Here is a 16,763-nt window from a genome sequence, read left to right on the forward strand (position 1 = left end):
AAACCTGAAATAAACACTCTGCCTCTGGTTGGAAGAATTTCAGGTCTTGGTAAGTAGTCCAAAGGAAGAAAGGTTGTCTGGGAGCCCAGGGATGGGAAGGGGGTTTCCTGGGAGTTTTGAAGGATCTGAGGTCAGAGGTCACCATTTGATTCTATACTCACTGACTGGGAGACCTTGGCGCTGGTTCAAACTATGCCTTGATTTCCCTATTGGTGAGGCATTGTCTTCAGGGGCCTTAAGGGGCTGTGAACTGAGATTCCTGGAAGGGAGGCTGAGCCGGGGGAGGTGGGGGATGCCCTGGGCTGTTGTGGGAGGGCTGGGGGAGCGGAGATTCCCCCATTCCCACACTGCACTGCATGGGGAATTCTTGGATCAGGACCAGGAGGGAATTCCCTCTGTGGCCCGGGCACTGCTCTTTGAGCCACAACTTGAACACATGAAAAATTGCAGCTAAACCTCCCACCAACCCTATCAGGCAGGCTGATCAGAATGCATCAGGCCCACAGATGAGGAAGCTGAGGCTTAGAGAGGGAAGTGACCTGCTCGTGGTGACTCCAAAAGACCTGGTGTTTCATCCGGACACCCTTGGGCCCTTTGGGAGGAGGCAGGCATGAGGTTCTCTGAACTGGCTGGAGTCCAAAGTCTCCTAGACTTCTGAGATCATTGAGGGGGCACCGTCTGCTCTGGCGCACGAGAGGTTCCCGGGAGAACGAGGGCCTGCTGAGCTTCACCCAATTCAGGCCCTATGGCACAGGGGGAGCCATGCTGTGGATCCTGCGTCTGGTGCTCTGCAGCCTGCTGACTCCCACGCGAGCGGACCCTGGGGCACTGCTGCGGCTGGGCATGGACGTTCTGAATCACGGTGAGCTGGCTCAGGGTGTTGGCAGGGAGTGTGGGAGAGGTGTGTGACTGGGGTTAGGTAGTGACTGCCCGTATTTACATAGACTTGAGGGCTCTGTGATCCTCAGAGTAAACTTATAAGCAATGTGTTATTCTTCCATTTTACAGTGAGGAGAGGAAACTGAGACCCAGAGAAAATAGGGTGACCTTCCCAAGGTCCCCCAACAAGCTGAAGGCAGAGCTGGAAATTCTCCCTCCTGTAGCCTCTCCTTGGCCCTGATGGCAGGGGTTGGTGTCCACAAGTGGGTCATCGGGGTGACAGACATGAGCCAAATCCCAGCTCTGTGACCTCAAACAAGCCAATTACCCTCTCTGTGTTGCCAGTGTGCTCATCAGTGGATGTAAAATGTAAAGAAATGTGAAATAGTGGGACTTCCCTGGTGGTCCAGAGGCTGCTCCAAACTCCAGTGCTGGCAGCCTGGGTTCAATGCCTGGTCTGGGAACTAGATCCCACAGGCTACAACTAAGAGTTTGCCTGCTGTCACTAAATGTCCTGCACACTGTGACTAAGTCAGTGCAGCCAAGTAAATAAAAATATATATTAAAAAATGTAAAATGGTAAACTCCTTTTGGGGCAGGATCAAATGAAGTTGTGATATAAACTCCCCGTGGCTCAGATGGTAAAGAATCTGCCTACAGTCCATGGGGTCGCAGAGAGTTGGATACGACTGAGAAACTAACACACTTCAGATGAAATTGAGATGGAAAGGCTCTGAGGGTTCTTTACTAAGAGGTATTTTCCACCCCCAGCTCTGTGACCCTCAGGGAAGTCACATCCAGGCGCAAAGAGCTAAGGATTTTGTCAGCTCAGGATTTGTCCTCTCTCTGGGAACTAGGCTGTGACTATTACAGGGTGTTTCTGACACAGTATCATTTGGGGTGGGGGCCCCCAGGCCTGGGGAATCAGAATGTCTTGGCTTCAGGCGCAGGATCTCTACTTTAACAAGCTTCCAGTTGAATTCCCTAACCACCCCGGTTTGAGAGTGTCTGGGCTACAGCGTAAAGCCCAAAAAGCCCTCTAACTTGAGGTTCAAGGCCTCCAGGATGTGCCCTGGAAACTGCTCCAGAGTCCAGTCCTGTCCTCTCCACTCCAGCCACCCTGTGTTCCTCTCTCCTCTCTCGCCACGCCACCTCCTTCCCCTCTTCCCGCCTCTGCCCTTGGTGCGTCCTTTGCCCTGAGCCACCTCCTTTACCCCTTTGCTTCCTGGTGAAAACCCTATTCTTCCTTTAAGGACCAACTGACAGGTCACCTCCTCCTGGAAACCTGCCCCAGCTCTTCCTTTCCTGGACCAATCCTGTCATGTGGTTCCTCTAGCTGCTTGAACTTCTTATGGCTCTTATCACTTTTATTTACAATATATTTCTTTCTTGCTTTTTTTTTTTTTTGTTACTTTTTTTTTAATTTTTTAAATTTTAAAATCTTTAATTCTTACATGCATTCCCAAAAAAAATTTTGACTGCACTCCACGGCACGTGGGACTTCAGTTCCCTGACCAAGGATTGAATCTGCACTCTCTGCAATGAGACGTGGAGTCTTAACCACAGCACTGTCTTAACCACAGTACCGGCAGTCCTGGCTCTCATCACTTTTTCTTCTTTTAATGATGAATTTTTATGTGGTACTCAAAAATACAGCTATTTTACAATGTCTAATTCCAAAATACGCATTTTATTGAACACGAGCACATTTCTGTTGGGTATGTAATTAGTAGCAGAATTTCACGGTTATAGAATATATTCTATTCAGCTTTCATAGATTCTGCCAAAATATTTTCCAGTAGAATTCACTGTATTGTTTATTGTATTTTTAATTGGAGTATACAATGTTATGCTAGTTTCTACTGCACAACAACGTGAGTCAGCTCTGAGTATACCTATATGCCCCCCTACCCTTGCACCTCTCTCGCACGCTCTCTCCCCACGCCACCCCTCTAAGTCATCTCAGAGCCCGGAGCTGAGCTCCCTGTGTTATGCAGCAGCTTCCCCCTGAAAAAAGTGAAAGTTAGTCCTACAGACATGTCCAGCTCTTTGCGACCCCATGGACTGTGGCCTGCCAGGCTTCTCTGTCCACGGGATCCTCCTGGGGAGAGTTCCCACTAGCTATCTCCTTAACCACAGTAGCATCTGTATGTCGATGCTGCACTCTCAATTCGTCCACCCTCTCCCTCCTCTCGTCACTCCCTACTGTTTTTGTTGGTGACTCTGTCTCCCCCGTGAGGCTGGAAGAGGGCAGGGTCTGCACACGACTTGTTTCTGGGATGCCTGAGAGACTGGCCAGGGAAGGAAGCAGTGAGGAGCCCAGGCGAGGGTCTATCTGACTCTTCTCCTTTCCAGAGGTCCAGAATGCCATGGATGAGAGTCATATCCTGGAGAAGATGGCAGCTGAGGCGGGCCAAAAACGCCCAGGAATGAAGCCTATCAAGGGCATCACTGAGTGAGCAGAGGAGGAGCTTCATGAGCTGGGGGAAGGGGGTGGTGGTTAGGGCAGAGGGTGGTGGGTAACGCTATGCCCAGGACCTGAGTGAAAGAGCTGATACAGGACATGGGGCCTCTTTCTGGCTTTGCTGCTGGCTTGCTGTGTGACCTTGGGCAGGTCACTGCTCTTGCCTGGACCTCAGTCCCCTCAGTCACCCACTGGGGACAATTCTAGTCCTGTTGTGAGCAGGGCCATTGGGAGGAGGACGTGAAGTTGGAAAGTCAGACTCCAACCCCCTGCACGAAGCAGGAGCTTGCTGAATGAACGTGAAATTGAATGAAAAATCCTCCAGTGGCTGAATGGAAACAATCATCTAAGGACAGGGGCAAACTAGTTTCCTTGCTTGCATCATACGGGATTGATTAGTAGGGGCTGTCTGGAATGATGTACTGGGGAGGCTTCTGAGACACTTTCTGGACTTAGCAGGAAATAGCAGTGTGATCGGTTACAGTGTCTGCCAAGAGCTCTAGGTGGGCAGGTGAAGTAAATGTGCCCCAACTTTGTTATCCCGGATCTTGACTGGTGGTTCTCAGCCAGGAGTGATTTTGCCTCCAGGCGACATCTGGCAATGTCTGGAGACATTTTTGATTGTCCCAACTTGTAGAGTGGGGGAGGGGGAGTGCATCCAGTCCCTGTGGTGAGCGGAAGCCACGGTTTCTATGAAACATCCTACAATGCACAGGACAGCCCACAACACAGGGTGGTCTTGCCCCAAATGTCAATAGCATCATTGATGAGAAACTCGGATCTAAGCAAACCTCTTCTTTTTGTCAGTGGGGAAACCGAGGTCTACATCAGGGAAGGGAGCAGCCCAGGGTCACAAATTAAGCCACATGTCATCTAACCCACAAGGAGAGCTTTCTGTGTACAGACTGGTTCATGTTCAGCCTTTCGTTTGCGCTTCACGACAGCCCCAGAGATAGGTTTATCCCTATGACATGGGATGGGGGATTTACCCAAGGCCTCCCAGCAAAGTGGTGGAGGAGTGCGTTGAGGGGTCTCACATGTCCAGTTCTCACTGCTCAAATGTCTGCCCCTCCCAGTCTGAAAGTGAAGGATGTGCTGCTGCCTGTCATCACAATGAACTTCATGCCTGGGGTGGGCGTCTTCCAGTGTGTGTCCACGGGCATGACCATCACTGGCAAGAGGTGAGTATGGCAGGGAGGACAGAAGGAAAGGACAATGGCCTCTTTGTCTCACTCTTATATGCCCGTTGATTGAGTACCTACTGTGTACCATGCTGTGGTCTGAGATAATGCAAAGTTGGTTCCTACCTTTGATGGAAACCAGACCTAAGCACAGATAATCACAGACTGATAGATTGGCCTGGAACAGAAGAAATATTGACAGGGTGTAGGGGCTGGGGATTAGAAAAGGCTTTGGGGAGATGATGACAGCTGAGCAAAGCAGGGTTTTGAAGGATGTGTAGGAGTTCACCAAAGCAAGAGAGGAGAGGAAAGGCTGGTTGTGTGAACTTGGGCAGGTCCCATCCCTCTTTCTGTCCCATGGCATGGTCTCCCACCCTTTACCCCTCTCAGAGAGGCTGAGATTGTGGCCACAGTGGCAGTGGTGCCCTGATGTCTGCCTGCCTCCCCCCCCCCCACCTCCAGCTTCATGGGTGGAAACATGGAGATCATCGTGGTCCTGAACATCACAGCCACCAACCGGCTTCTGCAGGATGAGGAGACGGGCCTCCCCATGTTCAAGAGTGAGGGCTGTGAGGTCATCCTGGTCAGTGTGAAGACAAACCTGCCTAGCAAGTGAGGTTCTCTGTGGTTGGGGAGGAAGGCTTGCCAGCCCGACCCAGCATCCCACTTCCTGAGCCACTGAACTCCTTAGCCATGTCCCTGCATGTCCTGTGCCTAACTTCCTGCCATCTATGCCTCTGTCCCCATTCTCTGTGTCCAGCATGCTGCCCAAGGTGGTCAACAAGTTCCTGGACAGCACCCTACATAAAGTTCTTCCTGGTCTGGTGAGTGCCCAGAGTGAGCCTCTGCCCCTCATCCCCGGCACTGCTTAGACCAGGGCTGGCAAGTGCGTTTCATCTAGGCTGCTGGTCTCGATCGACTGTTGGTGGCTGAGGAGGCTCCTGAGGCTGTGGCTGGCACAGTGGGAGGAAGTACCATCATCAGCTAGTGATGTCTGCCATAAGCAGAGGAGGAGGAAACGGCAGCTGGTACCGCATGGCTTGCCAACCCTGCTGAGTGCACCAGTCCCTGGGACTCTGCCATTGACTTTCTGTATGACTTGAGGCTTTGGTTCCCCCTCCAGTCCCTATCCCACCAGGGCTCTTGAGACTCCCCATGGAGAAACATTCAGCTGTGAGAATGGGGCCCTCCACTCAGGGCCCCCTCTAGCCCAGCGCTTTCTCTTCTTCCAGATGTGTCCTGCCATTGATGCAGTCCTGGTGTATGTGAACAAGAAGTGGGCCAGCCTGAACGGTATGTAGCCCTAGCCATGCCTTGCTCCCACATGGGGTCAGCAGGATGGCTAGAAGTTTTGGATGTCCCACTCCCCATTCAAGTGCCTGCTCCTGGCCCGGCCTTGGGACTAGAGGAGGTCTGAGGTCATGGAGTCCACTCCTCCCCGCAATGTCCAGAGGGGGAACCTTAGGCCCTGAGGGGCTGTCCTTACCTCTCAGCCCTCCACCCAGTGTTCTATCTATCACCCTCCCAGACTCCAAGGACAGCAGCCTTTGTTTACAACAGCTCATCCACAAACCTTGTACCATGAACAGTAATTCCAGTAGTAACCCCACCCTTTTCTTTGTCGAGGGAAAACAGCCACCTCTATCACTGTGGGGTCCACAGGGCTCCCCAAGACCAGGAGGAGAAACCCCAGTGGCTGAGACTGAGGAAAACTGGTTCATGTGCCCAGCAGAGTGGCCTGGGACATTATTTCACACCTCCAGTTCTCAGTCTGTGCATCTGTAAACTGGAACCAATAATCCTGACGCCACCAATCTGCTGTGAGAACTGAGATGGACAACCCTTGGTAAACGCTCAGGCTCTGTATTTGCAGGGTGATGTGAGGTGGCATGATTTTCTAGATCAGGCACCATTGCCTCCATTCTACAGATGAAACTAGTGAGGCCCAGAGATGTTAAGCAGTTTGCCTTGTGTCACAGAGAGGGCCAGGGTCCTGGCATCCAGGCCAGGTTCAGGTGGCAGCTGGCTGGAACTGGCTTCTCCAGACTGTCCCTGGGCTGGTGTCTCTCTGAGTGAACCTTCATCTTTGTGCAGCCCCCATGCCTGTGGGCCAGATGGGCACTGTCCAATATGTCCTGACATCCGTACCGACCACTACACCCAGCTACATTCAAGTGGACTTCAGTGTAAGCACCAAAAGGCATCAGCCGGCAGGGGTCTCACTGGCTTGAGTGGTGGGGGCTGCTTCTGCCAGGGCCGGTGGCTGGGCTGGGGTTGCAGAGGGTGGGAAGGGCCTCTTTCTCTTTCTGCTCTCAATACGAACCCCAAATCCTGAGCTAATTTCTGGGATGGCCAAGTCCACACCCACACCCCTGAGGCTGCCTGCTTCTCCCAGTGAGTGGCTTGCCCACTGTCGTTGTATAGAAGAGAGCACCCAGCTTAGCAGGGAGGCAGGATTTGGTTAGGGCCTCACCCAGGACTCCAGAACCCTGGTGACCAGGTGACTGCATCTCCCAGGAATGGAAAGAAGAATCCCAAGTGGTCATCTGCCTGTGAAGTCTTCCTCCAGTAGGGGTCTTACAGGCTGCACACTGTCTTCCATTTACCTCTTTCTCTTGAGGTTAAAATAGTAAACGAGGGCTCTAATCATATAGAATCAGATTAACTGAGGTTACTTACACAATCCTATGTGGAGCTGCCAGTGGTTTAGTGATTGACTCCATTATCCTTGGCCTCAGTCTACCCATCTGTACACTGGGAGAGTTGAGCCACTCCACACTGCTCTGGCTCAACCATTTTATGACTTGCTTGCTGACTTGGGCACCACAGACTTTCCTGGTGGCTCAGATGGTAAAGAGTCTGTCTGCAGTGCAGGAGACCTGGGTTCGATCCCTGGGTCAGGAAGATCCCCTGGAGAAGGAAACCCACTCCAGTATTCTTGCCTGGAAACTCCCATGCATAGAGGAGCTTGGTGGGCTACAGTCCATGGGGTCACAAAGAGTCAAATACTAACACTAGGCTGGTTTGAGCACCATTCGTTTGGAGGACTGAGGCTTGCCCATGATCAAGGCTGAGTGTCTCTCCCCTGGCTGTCCCGCAGCCTGTGGTGCAGCAGCAAAAGGGCAACACCGTCCAGCTTGCGGATGATGCTGGAGGGGCTGAGTTCCCTGAGGACTATGCTGAAGGCTCCTCACAGCTGCTGCTCTCGGCCGCCTTCCTCACGGCAGAGCTTGCTCTTCTGCAGAAGTCCTTTGATGTAAAAGTCAAGGATACGATGGTGAGCTGCCCAGTGACCCCACCCCCCATATCTGCATCTGCCCCCTGTAATGACAGTCCCTGCCCAGGCTGAGAATTATCCTGGGGTTGTGAGTAATGCTAGGACCGGGAGGGGCCAGGACAGATTTCTATCATCATTTCACCCCATCATCCACCATCTCTCTGTCCATGTAGCCACTGTGTATTCATCTGTCCATTCGACTGTCCATACACCAGGCATTTATCCACCAACCTACAGCTCCTCTGCATTGTCCATCCATCCACCTTCTTTTTTTCCAGTCTGCCTTGTTACTATGTAGTCATGTCCTAGACTCTATCCTTTTAGCTAGAATCCACCCAACCCTCCATACCATCCATACCTAGAACAGGGGCTGATACTATTGAATGAATGAATCTATGTATCTGCCATATACCACCTAAACACCCAGATACCCACCCATCTACTCATCCATTCTCCATTATCCATCCCCCTACTCATTTACTGATCCAGCCAGCCAGCCGTCAATCCATCCATCCATTCATTCATCCCCACTGATCCCCATCCTCGCATCCATGCACCCACCATCCATTTGTGGATCTTTCTATTCATCCCTCCACCCATCAATCCATTCAACATCCATTCTCCCATCCATTTATCAGATTATTCCACCATTTTCCCACCCACTCATCCTCCCTTCTCCATTATTCCTTTCATGCCTCCATGCAGCCATCCACCTGCTATCTATTATTCATTCTCCTACACAAACACCCACCCATCAATCCACCCATCCATTCACCCACTTATCTGTTTATACTTTTTCTCCATCCACCTATCCATCTGTGAATCCCTTCACCCACGTCCTCTTATCCATTGCATTTACCCATTCTCCCATCTCTCTGTCTACTTTTTCATCAAACAAAATTTTCTTAGTGCATGATCTTGCACTCAGAGGTATGGGCATTGGAATGTGTGAGCCACAGTCTGGGCTATCCAGGAGCTCATTATCTACTTAATCAAAGAGTGATAACTATTTTGATGAAGGACCTCAGAGGGCATGTCTTTTTAAGTCAGAGGAGAGGTTTGTTAGGATGACTCAGGGAAGCCTTCAGCAATCCTAACTTTGACTATTATTTTGTAGATCGGTGAGTTGCCCCCCCAAACCACTGTGACACTGGCTGGCTTCATCCCTAAAGTAAGTGCCCCAGCTCTCCATAATCACCATAATCACCTGCCCTGTTCTGCATCCAGGCAAATGGATTTTCAATACCGTGTCTCCCTTGTCCAGTGTGGAATCATCCCAATTTCTCCGTAAAGTAGTCTTTGGGCGCCCGCACAGGAACGCCCAGGTTTTGTGTGTTGTACTTTCTATGTCCAATATAGAAATAGCCGGATTTTCTGTTTTGTTTCCTTTATTTCCTGATCGACATATCCCAGCCTTTGCATATAGTACTTCCAAGGTAGAAATCACCTATTTCATGTCAGACTCCTGGTTTCAACGGAAACCACCAGTCTGAGGATTGGCCCTGAGGGACTTTCCTGGTTTCCGTAGGTGGCTGAAGCCTACCCAAAGCCGAAACCCCTGGTGACCCAGATCAGGATAAACAAGCCCCCCAAGGTCACCATGAAGACCGGCAAGAGCCTGCTGCACCTCCACGGCACCCTGGAGATGTTTGCTGCTCGGCGGCGGGGCAAGCCGCCTGTATCCCTCTTTGTCCTGGAAACTGTGAGTGGATTTTTTTCCCAGCTAAGCCCAACTTATGGACATTTGAAGCTGGAGGGTAGGCTTTTAGCTCATAGTCAAGTAATGGATTGAAGGGTTCTTAGTTAATCTTGATTATTTGGTCATAACCTTCTGGGCACTGTCACCTACTGTCTGATTTTGGGCTCTGCAATTGAACCTCCAAGTGACTAGAAAGATCATTTCTTTCTCTTCCCTCCTTCCCTCCCTCTCTTTCCTGTTCATCTTCCCACCCTCTGACATTCATTAGCATCTATAATGGCAGTGAAAATCTCACTCAGGGAACTATAGGAACCTAGAGAGATTGCAAATCTATTTTGAGGAAATCACAGAGGACTTCCTAGAGGAGGTGATGCCTGAGCTGTTTTGAAAGTTGAGCAGGATCTGGCCAGGGAAAGGGTTGAGGCTGGGGAGGTTGGTGATGGAGGGTACTCCAGACAGAGTAACAGGATGTGGCCTGGAGCAATAACATGGTATGTTCAGGGACCCACAAACATGCCAGGATTTCTGATAATGCTGTTGAGGGCTGGGTATAGGGAGGATGAGGATCCTGGGCTAGGGGAATGGGGAGACTGCTGGGTTCAGTTCCTGAGGGTGAGGTGGGCAGAAAGGAAGACTCTTGCTCTGTCTTGGCAGTGGTGGCAGTTCTAGGAAGGTCGTAGAGCCCCTGGTTTTACCAACCCTGATGGGGGACCCACTGCCTTCTTCCTGCTTTCTCCCCACTCTGTGTCAGCACTTCAACCTGAAAATCCAGTACTCAGTTCATGAGGACCGGCTGCAGATGACCACCTCTCTGGACAGGTAGGAGTCTGCTGCCCAGGTTGGCATCCCTGTACCCCGGCCTAGGCACCACCAAGACCACTTGGTTTCCTGCTCCAGGGCCTTCCTCTGACCCAGCCAGCACAGTCCGCACTGCCAGGCCTCTCTGGTCTCTATGCCTGCTCTAGAACCCTCATTGGCTCCCCATTGTATGCACGATCTTTTGTCGAATCTTAGCCTGGCACTCAAGGCCCTTCTCAAATTCTCCCACCACTGCTCCCACTAATCCACTAGACTCTTGCACAGTGAGTCTGATCGTGTGATCATGTTCCCTTTTTCACAAACAGGCTTTTACCCATGCCATCCAAATGCCACCTGCTAGTCAGTGCCCACCTCAAATATTACCTTCTCTAGGAACACTTTCTTTATACTGATAACAGTCAACAATTATAGAGCTCTATCTATGTGTTAAGCCTAGTTTTGTATTCAGTTGCTGAATCCTTTCTGTATTTGTCATAATTTCTTGTCTGATGTGTTGGGTGCCAAGGTTCTATTGGTTGTAAGAGACAATTCTGACTTTAACTAGCTTAAACCCAAAAGGGACTCTTGAGTCATATAATTAAAATCTCTAGCAGTAGTTCTCCCCTTTCAGGCATGGTTGGATCTAGGTGCACAAAAATCCTCAGAGTTTATCCCTCTCTTCCCTCGGTTTTCGCTGTCTACTTTGTTGGACATTCTCAGGCAGCTGCTCCCCAGTTGGTGGCAAAGTGACCCCAATAAGAAGAGAGACCTTTTATTTAACCGTTCTAACAAAATCTCAAAGGCTGTTTTCATTGGTCTAGTGTGGATCACATGACCAACTCTAAGCTAATCACTATGACTCTTTATTGCAAAATTCAGACTGAAATTGAAGAAAGTAGGGAAAACCACTAGACCATTCAGGTATGACCTGAATCAAATCTATTATGATTATACAGTGGAAGTGACAAATAAATTCAAGGGACTAGATCTGATAGACAAAGTGCCTGAAAAACTATGGATGGAGGTTCATGACATTGTACAGGAGACAGTGATCAAGACTATCCCCAAGAAAAGGGAATGCAAAAAGGCAAAATGGTTGTCTGAGGAGGCCTTACAAATAGCTGAGAAAAGAAGAGAAATGAAAGGCAAAGGAGAAAAGGAAAGATATACCCACCTGAATGCAGAGTTCCAAAAGAATAGCAAGGAGAGTTAAGAAAGCCTTCCTCAGTGATCAATGAAAAGAAATAGAGGAAAACAATAGAATGGGAAAGACTAGAGATGTCTTCAAGAAAATTAGAGATACCAAGGGAACATTTCATGCAAAGATGGGCACAATAAAGGAACAGAAATGGTATGGACCTAACAGAAACAGAAGATATTAAGAAGAGGTGGCAAGAATACACAGAAGAACTGTACAAAAAACATCTTTATGACCCAGATAACCATGATGGTGTGATCACTCACCTAGAGCCAGACATCATGGAATGTGAAGTCAAGTGGGCCTCAGGAAGCATCACTATGAACAAAGCTAGTGGAGGTGATGGAATTCCAGTTGAGCTATTTCAAATCCTAAAAGATGATGCTGTGAAAGTGCTGCACTTACTATGCCAGCAAATTTGGCAAACTCAGGAGTGGCCACAGGACTGGAAAAGGTCAGTTTTCATTCCAATCCCAAAGAAAGGCAATGCCAAAGAATGTTCAAACTACCGCACCATTGCACTCATCTCACATGCTAGCAAAATAATGGTCAAAATTCTCCAAGCCAGGCTTCAACAGTACATGAACTGTGAACTTCCAGATGTTCAAACTGGATTTAGAAAAGGCACAGGAACCAGAGATCAAATTGCCAACATCCACTGGATCATTGAAAAGGCAAGAGAGTTCCAGAAAAACATCTACTTCTGCTTTATTGACTAAGCCTTTGACTGTGTAATCACAACAAACTATGGAAAATTCTGAAAGAGATAGGAATACCAGACCACCTGACCTGCCTCCTGAGAAATCTGCATGCAGGCCAAGAAGCAACAGTTAGAACTGGACATGGAACAACAGACTGCTTCCAAAGTGGGGGAGGAGTACATCAAGGCTGTATATTGTCACCCTGCTTATTTAACTTATATGCAGAATACATCATGTGAAATGCTAGGCTGGATGAAGCACAGGCTGGAATCAAGATTTCCAGGAGAAACATCAATAACCTCCTGGCAGATGACACCATCCTTATGGCAGAAAGTGAAGAACTAAAGAGCCTCTTGATGAAAGTGAAAGAGAGCAGAGGGAAAAAGTTGGCTTAAAACTCAACATTCAGAAAACTAAGCTCATTACTGAACTGAACTGAACTGATGACTCTAGAGATCGAATGCTCTGATTGGCCAGGTCTGGGTGATGTGCTCATCCCACTGTAATGCCTTGGATAGAGAGGATCAGGAAACGGAGAGTCTGTTATTGGAATAAAGAATAGATGTTGTGAAGATAGAACCAGTAGATGACCATCATATGGCCTGTTCTGGTGCCAAGGTGCATTAGTGCCACCAGAGGCTGTGCAGAGGGGGGGTCCTGTGAAGGACCCCAGCTCTGTGTGCTGCAGAAGTCTGGAACTGGCTAACTGAGCTGCAAACCTCTGCATATCTGGCCTTGGGCAGGTGCAATAGACAGAGCTTGGGTCCCAAAGAGAGGAGTCAGGACCAATGAGAGACGTCAGTGGTTTGAGCTGTGGGAAACAACATGGGCTGTAAGGAAGAGCATAAGTGCCCCATCACAGGTAGCATGTAAACAGACTTAGGAGCACCTAGTGTGAAGGCTAAGGGGACTTCCCCATCAGAGAGGAGCTGGGGGTATTTGAGATGCCTTTTCTCCAGTGCTCTGACTGCCCTTCCTCCCCCTGGTTCCCTCTCTTCTGCAGATTACTGAGCATGTCCCGGAGGTCCTCATCGATTGGCCCCTTCAAGGTAAGTATCCCAAGTACTTCTGCTTGGTCTGGCTTAAAAGCAAAAAAACTGCACCTATTCACCTTGGGATTTCAGGGTAGAGCTCTGAAATGGAGGCAGAGTGAATAGAGTAGGTCGTTGCGGGGTTTGGGGCTCCTGACTGTGTGACCTTGGGAAAATTGCTTTGCTTCTCTGAGTCTCTGTTCTCTTTTCTGGATAGAATCTGGACATCTCCCTAGATTGATTTTAAAAGCATTGTTGTGTATAGCTGCACCCTGAGCTTGTTTGCCCAGCCCAGGTGCTATTTTTATTATTTTCTGTAGCCTCAGGGCCCAACCCAGAACCTGATGTATTTAGGAGTAGTGTGTGCCCAGTTGCTCAGTCGTTATCTGACTCTTTGCGACCCCGTGGACTGAACAGGAGCTAAGCAGAAATGAAGGGCATCCGTCTACAAAGTAACAGTCAGATGCAGTTTTAATGTGATTTGATGTCTCTAATATTCATTCCTGTGGTCCTTGGACTCAGCTGGACTAAGAGCTGAAAAAAAATCTGTTGAATTAATGGAATGATGGGATGAGGGTACTTTCTCTTTCTCTCTTTCTTGCCAGGAGAAGAAATTGATTGGCTTCATCACTGATTTTCTCCAAGAAGCCTACATCCCAGTCATCAGTGGTGAGGGTTTTGCTGGTGCCAAGAAGCACTCTGAGCAGGAAGGGATGTCACAAGGGTGGTCTCAAAGGCCCTCCACTGGCCCCAAATGAGGAAACCTAAAAGGGAATGGATAGTCAATAGTGAGTCTTCGAGGCTAATGTCATGTTAATGTCACTTGCTTGGGGACAAGGGCCCCTTCAACAACTTGGACTCTGACCTTTGACCCCATACCAGAAGTCAGATCTTGACCCCGCCCTGGGATGCAAGTCAGTGGTGATCCCGCTGAAGGTGTCTACGCCTGTGCAGCTGGCAGACATTATGAATCAATCACTGCACTATTTCCCACTATGTTGCTCCAGGCAGCCACTTAGCTGCAGAGCAGGTTAGGCTGAAATAACTCTTTCTATGTTTCTCAGATGTACTCCAAGTCGGGTTCCCACTTCCTGACCTTCTGGACATGAACTACAACCTGGCAGAGCTGGACATAACTGAGGTGAGGAAAGGAGGTGGGAAAGGCCAGTTCAGCCAATATTTTTGGCCAATGAGCAAGAGCCTGCCATTCTCAACTTGGAGGGCTTTGGACTAAGAAGGGCAGCGGCTATCAGTACAGTCTTGCCAATCCCCTGAGCAAGACCCTGCCCCTCAGAATCTGGAGGCCGCCCTTAGCCAGGGATCCCCCGAAGGAAACATGAATTCTGCTACTGTCCTCCTCTGCTGCCTTGGACGAATTGCTTTCTCTTTCCCAGTGTTTCTATTTTTCTGTCGTCTCAAATAGAATAATATACTCTGGAGAGCTGTTGTGATGATTTATGGAGATAATTCACTTAAAGGCATACAGTAAGTGCTCCATAAATGTTAGCTTTGCCTTGCACACCAAGCACTGCACTTGGAGCATTGAGTGGACATTTTTCTCATTTGATCTCTTTGCTCTGGGAGCTAGGGGTGCTTCTCCTCACTTGATTGTTGAGAAACTCAAGGTTCAGCGAGGTGCAGGGTCATAAGGCCAGTCTTCCTTTTTTAAACATTTCCTTCTTTATTTTTGGCTGTGCTGGGTTTTCACTGCTGCACAGGCTTTTCCCTAATTGCGGCGCGCAGAGGCGGTGCGCAGAGGCTACCCTCTCGTTGCAGTGCACAGGTCTCTCACTGAAGTGTCTTCTCTGGCTGCAGAGCACAGGCTCTGGAGTGGACAAGCTTCAGCAGCTATGGCCCCCGGGCTCTGGAGCATAGGCTCAGGAGTTGTGGCACGCGGGCTTAGCTGCCCCGTGGCATGTGGGATCTTCCTGGACCAGAGACTGAACCTGTGTTTCCTGTATTGACAGGCAGATTATTTTTTTTTAAAGCACTGAGCCACCAGGGAAGCCCCATCCTTCTTCTTAAACACTGAGCTGATTTCATTCCTGACCACACCCCTGTCCACCCCAGTCTGTGTCTGGGTGGCCCCTCATTGTTCCCCACATCTGCTCCTGGCCCTTTTTCTCCTGCCAGAATACCCTGGTGCTGAACCTGAAGCTAGACTGACTGGGACAGGATTTGCCTGCCAGCTGCCTGCACACCGTCAACTAGTTACCCACAGCAGAGGAGCCTGATTGGAACTGGGTGGGCATGCCCTCCTACCACTGGGGCTGATGAGGAGTGAGCAGGGCAGGACGGGGCTGGGGACTTGGCAATAAACAGGAGAAAGGCCTTAACAAACATTTGATGTTTTGATCTCTTTATTTGTAGAAAACTGATGTGTGTTTTTACTTCCTCTTCAATGGGTTTTGGGATCTAAGAGCAGCTTGGGTCTGAGGGGCAGGCTTGAGCATATATTGAGTACCTGCTGAATGCCATGCTCAGAGCTTTACTTGTACATCTCATTTAATCTATGCAGTAACCCTATAAGTGGAGAGTGACCATCCCCACTGTGTGTGTGTGTGTGTGTGTGTGTGTGTGTGTATGTGTGTGTGTGTGTGTGCTCTGTCACTCAGTCATGTCTGGCTCTTTGTGATCCCATGGACTATAGCCCACCAAGCTCCTCTATTCATGGGATTTCCCAGACAAGAATACTGGAGTGGGTCACCATTCCCTTCTCCAGGGGATCTTCCCTACCAGGGATTGAATTGCAGGCAAATTCTTTACCATCTGGGCCACCTACTGACACTGTTCTTCAAACTGACCCTTCTTTAAAGTGAATGTATTTTTATATATAACAAAGTTAAAAACACAATCTAAAATAAATGTATTCTAAGTGGATTCTCAAAATCAGTATCATCATCTGCTGCTGCTGCTGCTGCTGCGTTGCTTCAGTCATGTCCGACTCTGTGTGACCCCATAGACGGCAGCCTACCAGGCTTCCCCGTCCCTGGGATTCTCCAGGCAAGAACACTAGAGTGGGTTGCCATTTCCTTCTCCAATGCATGAAAGTGAAAAGTGAAAGTGAAGTTGCTCAGTTGGGTCCAACTCTTCACGGCCCCATGGACTGCAGCCCACCAGTCTCCTCTGTCCATGGGGTTTTCCAGGCAAGAGTACTGGAGTGGGGTACCACCACCTTCTCCGGTATCATTTGCTAGAATGTTGGAAAAAAAAAACCCCAAACCTGTAATTTGAAAAAAAAAGGTACTTCAGAGCCCCTCTGACTGGCTGTTGCTCCAGCCCTGGGAAGTATTGAGATGGTGGTCCCACGTATGTGTCCATGGTCCATGTGTTGCTGTTTGCGTCTGTCGGAGGGTCTCTGACTCCATGGGTGGGTCTGGGTACCAGCCTGGCCCAGAGCCATGTCACAGAGGAAGGAGGGCCCCTCCCTTGCCTTGGCCTGGGTGCCTGGGCTGTCCTCTTTTCCCTCAGAGTCGACCTTAATCTCATCACCCATCATCTCCCGGCTCTGGGACAATGGTGGCCTTGAGACTGG

The 16,763-nt window shown here is 49.5% G+C and overlaps 1 protein-coding gene across 1 annotated transcript; it reads left to right on the forward strand.

Annotated features, from left to right (window-relative positions):
- BPIFB6 (BPI fold containing family B member 6) lies at window positions 1-15,568 on the forward strand. Its single transcript, XM_027977076.3, has 16 exons — window positions 1-49; window positions 755-862; window positions 3,235-3,334; window positions 4,420-4,524; window positions 4,987-5,136; window positions 5,285-5,348; window positions 5,757-5,817; window positions 6,619-6,710; window positions 7,625-7,801; window positions 8,919-8,972; window positions 9,330-9,503; window positions 10,252-10,319; window positions 13,201-13,246; window positions 13,834-13,897; window positions 14,293-14,369; window positions 15,362-15,568. The coding sequence occupies exons 2-16, from the start codon at window positions 763-765 to the stop codon at window positions 15,392-15,394; spliced, it is 1,365 nt and encodes a 454-aa protein (XP_027832877.1). The 5' UTR covers window positions 1-49; window positions 755-762; the 3' UTR covers window positions 15,395-15,568.
- The last annotated feature ends 1,195 nt before the right edge of the window (window positions 15,569-16,763 follow it).

Source organism: Ovis aries, chromosome 13, assembly GCF_016772045.2.
Source record: "Ovis aries strain OAR_USU_Benz2616 breed Rambouillet chromosome 13, ARS-UI_Ramb_v3.0, whole genome shotgun sequence".
Taxonomy (NCBI): domain Eukaryota; kingdom Metazoa; phylum Chordata; class Mammalia; order Artiodactyla; family Bovidae; genus Ovis; species Ovis aries.